Source organism: Corvus hawaiiensis, chromosome 4 (assembly GCF_020740725.1).
Source record: "Corvus hawaiiensis isolate bCorHaw1 chromosome 4, bCorHaw1.pri.cur, whole genome shotgun sequence".
Classification (NCBI taxonomy): domain Eukaryota; kingdom Metazoa; phylum Chordata; class Aves; order Passeriformes; family Corvidae; genus Corvus; species Corvus hawaiiensis.
Window position 1 is genome coordinate 78,033,851 of NC_063216.1, and position 12,249 is coordinate 78,046,099.

The window sequence follows — 12,249 nt, forward strand, 5'->3', positions numbered from 1 at the left end:
ACATCAAAGCTCTTTCTGTAGCAGTTTGGTGCAGATAAGCTGCCCATATTTGTGGTAACAGGGGTGATACACAGAATAAAGATTAACCTGTATGTGATGTGTGCTCTGTGGTGGGATCCACAATGTTAAATCCTGTTTTGGGGCTGGAATGCTGCTGAAGCTGGAAAATAGCATTATTAGAGAGGGAGGTGAGTGGTTTCATAATTCTGCAGCTGATCATCTCGGTGTAGCATTGCTGTGTTCCTGGAGCTATCTGTTGTGCCACATGATGAGTGGTACAGTGGTGTTTGTTTTCTTCTGCTGCTGAATAGCTTAGTAAACATCATGTTCTTTCAGCTCACAACAATAACAGAAGTGTATTAGCTTGTGAAGAAATGATAACTTATTTTCTGTCCTTTTACAGCATCTGCCTGTTGTTCTCTTGTGTTGTTTGAATGCTGGAGAGTTTCCTTTTTCTTCCTTTCCTTCCCAAATTAATGCATCACAGTGTGGGAGTAATTTTAGATGAGACTGGGTGGTAGCTGTTCATTGGGCACATACACATCTGGGCCAGATCTATGGAAAGCATTGATTTGTCAAAGGACAAAGAAATATCCAACGCTGCCTGTAATGTGAAATAACTTCCTTCAGAGCGTGTGGAGTGGCTGGTGTTAGATGTTGCTGGGACCAGAAGAATTACACTGGTTTGTAGAGATAAATCTCTTTTGTCCCTGCTGAATGTATCGCATTTTTGAAGCTCTGTTTGTATTTCTGTGGTAAATACACACCACAGTTTTATGCATTATAAAAGTGAGACATGGTGTGACTTCCTTAAAAAATCACAGAACAGCTGGGTTTGAAAGGGACCTTAAAAACAATCCAGTTCCCATGGGCAGGGACACCTCCCACTGTCCCAGGCTGCCAAGCCCCATCCAGCCTGGCCTTGGGCACTGCCAGGGATCCAGGGGCAGCCCCAGCTGCTGTGGGAATTCCATTCCAGCCCCTGCCCACCCTCCCAGCCAGCAATTCCCAATTCCCAATCTCCCATCCAGCCCTGCCCTCTGGCACTGGGAAGCCATTCCCTGGCTCCTGTCCCTCCAGGCCTTGTCCTCAGTCCCTCTGCAGCTCTCCTGGAGCCCCTTTAGGCCCTGCAAGGGGCTCTCAGCTCTCCCTGCATCCTTCTCTTCTCCAGGTGAGCACCCCCAGCTCTCCCAGCCTGTCTTCTCAAAACTCCTGACTGTTTTACAGAGAGAAGCATTTCATTTTGCTCCTCAGAGGAAAATTTTGAGACTCTGAGATCTGTGGAGGGAAAAAAAATCTTTAATGCCACAAGTGGGTTTTTCAACTGCTTCCAAATACCTTGTTGAGCTTTTATAGTAAGAACATAAATCCAAAATCTTGCGTTTCTCTTCACTAAAAAATGAATTACCCTTTTGCTTTTGATGGCTACAGTCTGTGCAGCTGCTTTAAGAGGACAGGTGGGAGTAAATTCAAACTTCCTTCTGGGTCCTGCTGGTGGCACTTTGTCCCTTCACCTGAGGTGCTGAGGCAGGAAGATTCTTGGAGAGCTTGGAGTTCATTCAGTTTTTTTAGGGAGGTGCAGCCTCGTGCAAAAGTGGTAGAACTGGCAGTTATGTATATAAATATATATAAATGTGAATAAGTTTTCCTGTGTATTTACCTTCGGAAATGAGCTGTTCCTGGCCTTGATATGGGCTGTTGGAGGAAGCAGTTGAAGGCTTTGGGCTCTTCCACAATGACAGGGCTTCAGGACTCCTGAAAAAGTCTTTCCATATATTCCATCTGCTCATTGGGTTGGATGCTGGAAATAGGAGATGAAAAATGCTTGTGACCTACAGATCAACTTCTACTGAAATTAATAGTCCCATTGGACATTTTATTAATCTAATTCCAGTGTCAATTCAGTGACCTCAGGGAAATAACAAGGTTCAATTTTTTTTCTCCTGAGAAATGTGCTGTACATCCCATGATAAAAACATTTCAGGGTTGTGTCTGATCATCTTCTCCTCTCTCCTGTCTTCCATCTGTGGGAGTGACTCCAGTGAATGAAGCATTTTGCATTTGTGTAAGCTGTATTTTTAACTATGTAAAATCAAAAGTCAATGAGATTTGGCTCAATGAATTTCTGTTTTATCATAGCACAAAAATGTCTCTCAGCAGACTAACAGCCAGTTGGAATTACTGTAATCCTGGTGAGCTCTTGCTAATGAGACAGGCATCTTCAGCCATCCAGCTGCCAAGTACAAATTCCAGGTATCTTACAGAGGAGGAGGATTCTCATTTGGAAAAAAATCAAAATGAAAAAAACAAGTGAACTGCTCGGGAATCCCTCCTGGAAATCCCCACCGAGTTCAACGTCTGCTACTCAGGATCTAAACTGATTTTCCTTCTGTTTGTCCTCTGTTTTGATTATTTTTCAGGGAGTTCTGAAATGCTGATGTGTATTTACCATTGTTTCATAATCCTGTCCTCTTTTGTGATTCCCCCTTCAAAGTTCTTCCTGCAAAGTTCTTTTCCCAAACAATTTGGATCCTTTCTATTTGACAAACAGTGTGTTGACTTTCCTTCTTCCTTGTGACACATTTTAATAGGACTAAAACAAGCAGAGATGCCCTTGGCTTACTTTTCTGCAGTGTTAGCAGGAGCATGCAGAATCTCAGGAATATTAAATATTCCTTGCTTTTCTCTCTCTTTTTTTTTTTTTTTTTTTTTTTTTTTTTTTTTTTTTTTTTTTGTGCAGAGCAAGAAAAATAAATGGCTCCTGTACCATGAGACTTAGATGGGAAATTCAGGTGTAGTTTCAAGATCCAAATGATTAATCCAGACTCGTTATCACTGGAAATAACCAAGTCCTAAACCCAAAACCTTAAATTTCTGAAACTTGCTGGGGTTTTTGGTAAAATGAAAGAAAAAAAACTCTGTTGTTTTTTTCATTTGGGTCTTGGGTTTTGATTTAAACTCTGACCCTGTCTTTAAGGAAATAATCTACAGGTCTTTAAGGCAAACTCATGTGAGTGCCAGGCTAAGAAAAAACCTGTTGGGGAAAATTTGTTGTTGTGTGGAATTTTTTATCCTTTTTGGTGTAGGGTGTGGTGCTTGGGGACATGATTTTATGGGGACCTGACAGTGCTGGGTTAATGGTTGGACTCCATGATCTGAGAGATCTTTTCCAACCTTAATAATTCTGTGATGTTTTAAACCAGAACAGATGAAAGAACTGAGTTGTCTGGTCAAAATATGAGTGTGGTGGTGATTTTTAGTGGTGATTGTTTCCACAGTATTTTCCCAGACCCTGTAATTAAGAAAAGCAGGATGTTCCCAATACAGGTGTTTATTCTGCATCCAACGGAGCCAGCTGGAAATCTTGGAATGTGGCAATTGACTGAGCTTGAAACTTTTGTTCATCTTGGTTTAGTTGCCCTTTCAAGGGTGAGAGGAGACCAGAACTGTGCATGGTCATTGTATGATTTCAGTAGGAACAGTCTGGCGGGGTCTCCAAGGTGTCTCATTTGCAGCTCTCCTGGCTTTGTCCTTCTGCCCCTCCTGTTTCTGGGATCAGGAACTGCAGGGACCTCTCAGGCTGCACAAACAGCTCTGCTTTGGTGGGCAAATGTCAGGTGTTTTTAGCAAAATAGATTTTTCTATAGACAGGACAAGCTAAATTCAAATACAAGACAAAAAGGCTGGGCAACACAATATAAATCTGCTTAAAAACTATGGCTGGAATTTGTTAGGAAGCCTGAGCTGGATGGGATTTGCTGGAGCACTGGGAAAGGCTCGTGGCATCCTCTGACATGAGCGATTAGCTTTGGAGAGAGATCTTCAGCTTTTGTAACCAACTGCTGACACTGCAGATGGATTCTTTGGCAAATCCAGGATTCTGAAATTGAATTTTGTTTGATGAAAACTACAAACTTTCCTAGTCTGTGCTTTGGGCCAATTTGCTTCTGCTGCTCCCTTGTCTTTATCCAGACAGGATCGCTTCTCGTGCGATCCGTGCCGCAGGTTAGAGAGGATGGATGTTTTCATTAACTGCTGGGACAGGCAATCCTGTGCAGCTCCAAACCCAAACAAAATGCCAATTCCTGAGGAGGATATTCCTTGTGTCCATTGTAGCCATGCTGAAGAACATTCTTCTGGCAGAAGTAAGCAGTTCTTCACAAAGAAAATGCATTTATCTGCCAGAGCTCTTGATGACTTTCTGCCAGTCTTGCACGTGATTTTCTTTGTAGAATCATGGAATGGTTTGAATTGGAAGGTTCTTGAAAATGGTCTGGTTCCAACCCCCCTGCCATGGGCGGGGAGCCTTTCACTAAAATTTATATTTTTTGGGCCCTGAGTAACCTGATCTAGTGTTCTTACTTTTCAGATCCTTTTTAAAGAGCTTTGGCTAAAATATAATTAAATTTTTTTTTTTTTGTGAAAAGCTGATTTAAGACACAACTGAAAATGTCTGGGAGTAGAATTAACATAGAGTAGAATAATATTAGAAAGGATTCCTGTTTCTGTAGATAACCATGAAGCATGGAACTTGAAATGCTGCAATTAATTTATGCTTTGGAAGAAGCTGCTTTGAGGGGAGACTCGTGGGGGGCTGCAGCTTCTTCAGGAGGGGCAGCTCTGATCTCTGCTCTGTGTGACAGGGACAGGTCCTGAGGGACCCTATTTCAGTTATGTGCAGGTACTTTAAAGGTCCATGGAGCTGTGTCAGGGGAGGGTGAGGTTGGATATCAGGAATTCTGGGATTTTATTCTCCTCAAAGGGAGAAGGAGATCGCATTGATTCTCGAACAGAAATTTGGAGTGACATCAAGAAGCTTTGAGCTATGTCCAGTTTCACAAAGTTGTCAGCAGTTTTGCTGTAATCTTAATTGATCAAAATAAAAAAATAAAGTTTAAAAAGTCCTAGTAGATAGTGTTAGTCAGAGGTTAAAGCTGATGAAGAGGGGAAATAAGGGCTCGTGATCCTTCCATGCTGTACTGTTCATGGTGTATGTTTGAAAACTGTGGGAAGATCTGGATAGGTTTGTGATGGACTTCTCTGTGTGCCTGTGACATCCCTTACCTTTGGTAGGTAAATTATGGGAGCTACAACACTGCACAAGCTGCACTGACTCCCAAGACCAAAGTTAAGATTTTTTTCCATCTAGCTTTTTATAAATAATAAATCAGGAGATATTTCATATGCTACATTGTGCCTGTATTAATGACTCCCTGGCAATGTGATAACCAATAGAGAACTTCCCCTGAAAAGGGAAGAAAAAGCTCTGAAGCCTTTAAAAACTGGCAGAGTAATAAACCACAATATTGATGGGTTTTATTTTCTTGCAGTGCGTTGATCTCTGCCGAACACCAGACACGCTGGAATAAACTCCACCAGACTTAACTCCAAATAACTTTTGCCATCTTGGTGTCCTCAGGACTTTATCCACCAGCGATGACGTGGAGGACAGGGAGAACGAGAAGGGCCGGCTGGAGGAGGCGTACGAGAAGTGTGACCGGGACCTGGACGAGCTGATCGTGCAGCACTACACGGAGCTGACCACGGCCATCCGCACCTACCAGAGCATCACCGAGCGCATCACCAACTCCCGCAACAAGATCAAGCAGGTGGGGCCATCCCTGAGTGTTTCTGTGTTTGTACCAGCTCCACAGGCTCTGCTCCAGCTGCAAATCCCATTTTCCTCTCTGCTGGTGTTTTATTGGTGGTTTTACCACTGATGGAAGCTCCAAGCCCCTGTTTTAAGCTTTTGTTTCTCCGTTTTTCCAGCTTCTTGTCATTGTTCTGAACTGAATAAAAAGGGAGTTGAGAAAGTGCTGTTACCACTAAACTCACACCTGGAGTACTGTGTTCAGCCCTGTTGGAATAGGTCCAGAGGAGGCCCCAGAGCTGCCCCCAGGGCTGGAGCCCCTCTGCTCTGAAGCCAGGCTGGGAGAGCTGGGAATGTTCACCTGGAGAAGGGAAGGCTCCAGGGAGAGCTGCGAGCCCCTTGCAGGGCCTAAAGGGGCTCCAGGAGAGCTGCAGAGGGACTGGGGACAAGGCCTGGAGGGACAGGAGCCAGGGAATGGCTTCCCAGTGCCAGAGGGCAGGGCTGGATGGGAGATTGGGAATTGGGAATTGCTGGCTGGGAGGGTGGGCAGGGGCTGGAATGGAATTCCCAGAGCAGCTGGGGCTGCCCCTGGATCCCTGGCAGTGTCCAAGGCCAGGCTGGACACTGGGGCTTGGAGCAGCCTGGGACAGTGGGAGGTGTCCCTGCCCATGGCAGGGGGTTGGAAGAAAATGATCTTTTAAGTTCCCTTCAACTCCACATCTTTGCATGATCCTAATTCTAAGCCAGGTCTGAATACCAGTGGCTCTGTGTCATTACAGGATCATCCAGTCCCAATGTCACTGTTGCAAGTTGTGTCTTACTGGCAGCATTTTCTGTAGGATCTCACTGAGAACAGAAGTAGTTAAAAGTCAAACTGAGAGGTGGATGTGAAGCACAAAGCTTTGCAGTGCCCCTGTTCATTTATTGTCTGGGCATGTTGCTATCAGGTTTTTGAAGTCTTCAGGGCTGCTGAGCTCACACCTTTCCGTCTCATCTTTTCATGTTTTGCTGTCTTGGCCTCCAGCCACCTCCTGAATAGTCTGGGTGATTCATCAGCTTGCTTTTTGCTCACAGAATACGAATTTTGATGGTGTTTCGAAGCTCAGCTGTGTTGTGTGAATGTCCATGAACTCTGTGCCCCCAAATCTTTCTGCATTTTGAGTGCTCGCACTTGGCTACGGTGCCAGTAAATAACTCTGGCACTCGTGGCTGGGGATTTGTTTGAGCTGCTCTGTCCCTGCAGCAGCAGATGGGTTCTTTGGGCTCCTGTCTTGTACTTCCTGTGCAGTTTGCTGTACCTAAACTTTGCAAACCAGGCACCAAATTTTTCTTACTTTGTTTTGTTTTTCCTGGCTCTGTGGAAATCTCAGCTTAAAACCTTTCCCCACAGTGCTTTAGGAGCAGTAGATTTTTACCCTTGTGGGGTTACATACTGACCCTCTGGGCTTTGAAAATTCATTTAACATTTTCAAAGACAATGAGAGCATTCTGATGCTTTCCAAGGGTAAGAGTTCATTCTAGGATTTATGGACAAAGCTCAGCACTCTGAAAGCAGAGATCAATTCCGCTAAATTTGAAATCAACTATAGGCAGTGGTCTGGTTTCACCCAGTGTGCGAAGCTTTGCAGAGGTCACAACAAACAGAGAGTGGTGTGACCTTTGGGTCCCACCTAGAGGAATGACTGTGAGAGTGAGGGACCTTTGGTATTTAAGTTTGCTTATTAGTTTTGGTCAATATGTACTGAAGTGGGTTTGACCTAATCTCACAGGAGGCTGCAGATCTGGTTTGTCATCAATCTGTGTTACCTTCCCAGGCTTGCTCTTCGTGTCCCCTCTGTGCAAGGTGGGTGGTCACGTGGGAGTTCTTGCAATAGGAATTGTACAAGTGATAGAAATTCCAGATCCTTCTGTGGATTTGCCTTTTGTAGTCAATTCTTGTGCGAATTCCTGGTGGGAAGGGTTTAGTTTTGAGTTCAGCTACAGAGGTGTTGCCTCTGTAAAACTGAATTATGAAGCAGAACCAATTTGGGCTATCAAGGGGAGGGTTTTTTTGAAGATCTGCTGTTCATTTCTTCCCCTGCTCCCCAGATGTGGATAGAGTTGATGATCTTTCTTGCAAGGACCGCAGTAGGAATGTCTGGTGAGATTCCTTCTGGCCCCATGATTGTTTTGCTGACCTAATTTGGTTTTCTGTAGCTGCAGTCCACTGATGATGCTGTGCCAGGTCAGTGAAACATTTCCAATTAATGTACTGAACAGGGATTAGATGTGAAATGAACTCAGTGTGTGTTTTAGTTTGCCTCTGCTTTTTATGATGCTCTTAGATGAGGCTTTTTTTGTTGGCTGAGGATTTTTCCATGCTCCTCTTTTCAGAAGGACATTTTGGAGTGCAGTATTGAAATCTCAAACTCTCCTGCCTCTGGACAGAGGCTGTTTTATGGAGCTGTTATTTATCAGTGTCCAGTTTTGGTCCACTGATGTGTTTTTCACTTTTTTTTTTTAACTGCCTTCAGGTGGACAAGGTAGGAGAAAGTGCAGCTGAAGTGGGATTTGTGGAGTGCTTTAGAGGCTCATTATTTAAAAATAAATCGAAGGGCTCCTTCTGAGTGTCTCTCTTCATGTGTAATTCAGTGAGAGTTCAGCCTGAGAAAAGGTTGGGCCCCAAGTATTCATAACTTATCACAAAACAAAGAGTGGTGTGAAAGCAATGTGTGAAGCTGTGCTGCTAATTGCTTCCACATTTTAATATGGATTGTTGATTTGCATTATGCAGGAAAAGCTAGGTTACACTGACCTTAGCAGGGGAGAACCTGAAAGCAGGGAATGCTGTGAGTAGAGAGAATGGAGAAAAAAACCACCACTTGATGTTGCCTGAAGGGGGAAAAATGAGAGATTTTGCCACTTGGAGGATGGCATGAGGCTCAGGACCAAGCTGAATGGCAGCACTAAAGGGTTTGTAATGGCCTTGATAAATAATGGAAATGCTGATTCGAACTCATAAATGTTCTGATTAAATCTTCCAAAAAAATTAGTATTGTTCAAGTTATTGGGAAAATGGTTTTATTCTTAGCTAGTCTTGTTTCAAGGAAAGGACACCAAACTTGAAGAAAGGAGGATGATGTGCCAAAAGATTTAATAGGCAAATGGAAAATGTTTGCAGCAGGAAAATTAGTGGTGGCTTATTTGCTTCCACTGAAAATTGGATTCTTGCTGTTTGCCAAAATCCTGAATTGGTTTTTGGGAAACGGGCACATCAGGCCTTGGTTGTGGTTAAGAGGATCTGGTGTTTAATTACATTTGTGGTACTGTAGTTCAGTTTTCACTGGTGGTATAAAACCTGTATTAAAGAACATTTCACTAGGAAAGAAGTTCAGATTTTAGGGTCTCTACAGTTCCCCTCAGCCAAAGCACTATGAAGGAAATTAGATTTGGTTCTAGCCCTGTGATATTTCTGGAATTCCTATAAGGCAAACGTGGGGAAGGGCGGCTCCCAGTGCCAGGGCCAGATGTAGTTAACCCTTGCTGTGCTGCTGCAGGTGAAGGAGAACCTGCTGTCCTGCAAGATGCTGCTGCACTGCAAGCGGGACGAGCTGCGCAAACTGTGGATCGAGGGCATCGAGCACAAGCACGTCCTGAACCTGCTGGACGAGATCGAGAACATCAAGCAGGTCCCTCAGAAGCTGGAGCAGTGCATGGCCAGCAAGCGCTACCTCAATGCCACGGACATGCTGGTACAGCCTTCCTCCCCCTTCCCTTTGCCCCACCTCCTTCCCTTCTTTATCCATTTGATCTGCATGTAGGATCTCCTTCTTTTGCACTTTCATGCTTCATTTTAAAATTAATTTTCCAGATATCTGCCCGGATCATCTTCTTTCTTAAAATCTTATCAGTTATTTCAAAGCTCTTTTTATTATGCAAGGAGCTGTCCTGTGTCCCTCCTATTCCATCCCCAGAATGCACTCGCAGCTTTGGTCATTATTCAGAGGGGAGACTCTTGCACAGTTTAGGTGGTTTTGCCTCATTGTGTGGATGAGAGGACAAAACCTGAAGGTTTAGGTTGGACATTAGGAGGAATTTCGTCACAGATTAGGCGTTGGAAGGGACTGCCCAGGGAGGTTTGGAGTCCCCACCCCTGGAGGTGTCCAAGGAATAGCTGGATGTGGCACTCAGTGCTTGGGATTTGCCATAGGTTGGACTTGATGATCCCAGAGGTCTTTTCCAACCTAATTCGTTTTGTGACTCTGTGGTTCTTTTACCAGGGCTCTTGATCCTTTCTGCTTATTTCCAGCTCTTTTTAAGTCTCTTTTTCTCCCTTCATTCAAGTGTTTTTTCTCTTCAGTTCCAGCTCTTTTATAAGCTTGCCTTTCAGCTCCAGTCTTGTGCTGGAGTTAGAAGTTTCCTGGACTTCTCTAATAACAATTTTTTCTTCTTTTTCTAAACTTAACAAGCACATTTCCTCACCAGGCTCCAGTCCTTCCTTTCCTGGAACTGTCTTCTAGTAATTAAAATCAAGGGAGTGTTTTTTCCCTTTTCAATCCTGACATGTGGAGTGCTCAGTCCAGTTCTGGGCTCTCCAGTACAGGAGAGATGGAGTTACTGGATCCAGGCCAGTGGGGAATTACAGGGATGGTTAAGGAGCATCTCAATTGTGGAGAGAGGCTGAGAGAATCCTCGAGGAGATGTTACTGATGGTTATTACTGTCTGATGGGAGGGTGCAAAGAAAACAGAGCCAGACTCTCCTTAGTGGTGCCTATGGACGGACAGGAGAAGAGGAATGGGCACAGTCTGAAATACAGGGAATAGTTTGACCCTAAAACAGCCTTTTTTTACTGTAGGACTGGTTGAACACTTGAACAAGTGCAAGCTCTGTAGATCCAGAGAGGTTTTGAAGTCTCCCTCTGTGGAAAATTTTCCAGTCCAGACTGGATGTGGCTCTAGGTGCCCATGCTTGGGCAGGGAGGAGGATTTGATATTCTCTAGAGGTCCTTTCCATCCTTAACCACTCTGTGATTCAAAAGTGGAGGCAAAAGTAGTACCTCTGTTTCTTATTCCTCTTTGCCAGACAGTGCCTTTAAGGCCATGTTTCATTGCTTTATTTTGGTTTTTTTCCACTTTACTCTCCTTTGTTGTCTCTCTTAGCCGTGCCTCTTCACTTCTTTTTCATAAGTCATTACCCAAGAGGAGAAGGAGCTGGAAATGTTCATGTTGTCACCTTGAACTTTAATTTCCTCCCTCTTGCTTTGTCTTTTTTTACCTTAAATATGACTTTGTAAAACTAACCTTGTTCCCTCTGGTACATTTCCCACAGCTGGATGCCCGTCTCCTCCTCCCACCCTCCCATGGCCTGTGGAACCCCACCTGGTTTTTGTTGTTGCTGTCTCATCCTCGTGTCTGGTTTCACTCTGCCATCACCTTCCTTTTGTTTCTCTGTTCCTCCTCTTTTCCTGTGCCGCCCCTGCTGCAGTCACAGGATCATGGAATGGTTTGGGTGGGAAGGGACCTTAAATCTCATCCAGTGCCACCCCCTGCCACGGGCAGGGACACCTCCCACTGTCCCAGGTTGCTCCAAGCCCTGTCGAACCTGGCCTTGAGCAGCTCCAGAAATGGGAACATCAAAGTGTGGTGTTTGCCTGATATTTTCAATAGTCAGATGTAAAAAAAGAGGTGTAAATTAAGGGTGTTCAGTGTAGGTATTAAAACACAATATTCAGAGTTGCCATGACTATCAGTTGAAATGTTGCTGCTTTTTGCACCAGTTCGCTTGGTTTGGGCTTTTTTTTGTGCGTTCCTTTTTGAATTAAAAAAATTATTTTCAAAATTCCAGTCAAGTAATCTGTTTCCTATTGGAAATCTAAGCTAGGAGCTGTAAGAAGAAATATAACATTGCTTAGGATTTCTCATACATTATGCTTTAGAAATGGTTTTCAGCCCATGTATTTGATATCTCACTGGTTTGCAGTATTTTGTGTGCATTTATTTTAAATATAAACACTTATGTGTATAGAAATATGTGTGCTTGGGTAAAGTTGCCTGTGGCTGTGAGGGAGAGACATCATCAGATCTCTCTGATTTATAGATTTCTGCAGCATTTCTGTTGCTGCTCCAGTTGTTTTTTTGTTTTCAGAATAGAAAACTCTTTTCTAATAAATCAAATAATAATGATATAAAAAGCAGCTGTTAGTTCATGGGCTTTTTTTTTTGAATATATATCAAGGAATGCAGAGAAACCTCAAGTGGAAATTGAACACTCAATTTCAGCCACTCATTGACACTTGCAATTCTCATTTGAAGACAAATGTGCCTCTATAAAGAAACAGTAATTCACCTGCATTTGGAGCTTTTTCCTGGCCAAAAATCACTGCAGGCTCATTGGCTTTTGCCATCTTGTGTTAACACAGCTCTGCAAGGCTGTGATGTTGTAATCACTCACTGGCCGTGGGATAATTCCCTTCTCCTTTGATATGATAGGAATATTATGTAAAATCATTACTGATCTGTCAGGGAGGCAGAGTGTCCATAGATCTGCCTGTCCTTTGGTTTCATTCCTCAAGGTAAACAGCTGCTCGTGGCTTAGAAAAAGCCCGAAGTGATCTGACAAGGAGTTTGTAGCACTCACCCTGCAATTGCAGCCCTGATTAATGTTGTTCCTGTAGCCTTA

The 12,249-nt window shown here is 43.7% G+C and overlaps 1 protein-coding gene across 3 annotated transcripts in view; it reads left to right on the plus strand.

The window, feature by feature from the left end:
• Positions 1-12,249, plus strand: part of EXOC4 (exocyst complex component 4) — a 292,928-nt gene that overhangs the window by 11,025 nt on the left and 269,654 nt on the right. For 2 of the 3 annotated variants that reach the window (XM_048301012.1, XM_048301015.1), the window contains exons 2-3: positions 5,420-5,609; positions 9,127-9,321. In XM_048301012.1, the coding sequence (XP_048156969.1) occupies positions 5,420-5,609; positions 9,127-9,321 (385 nt within the window). The remainder of the gene's footprint in view (positions 1-5,419; positions 5,610-9,126; positions 9,322-12,249) is intronic. The other variant, XM_048301013.1, reaches the window with a different exon arrangement.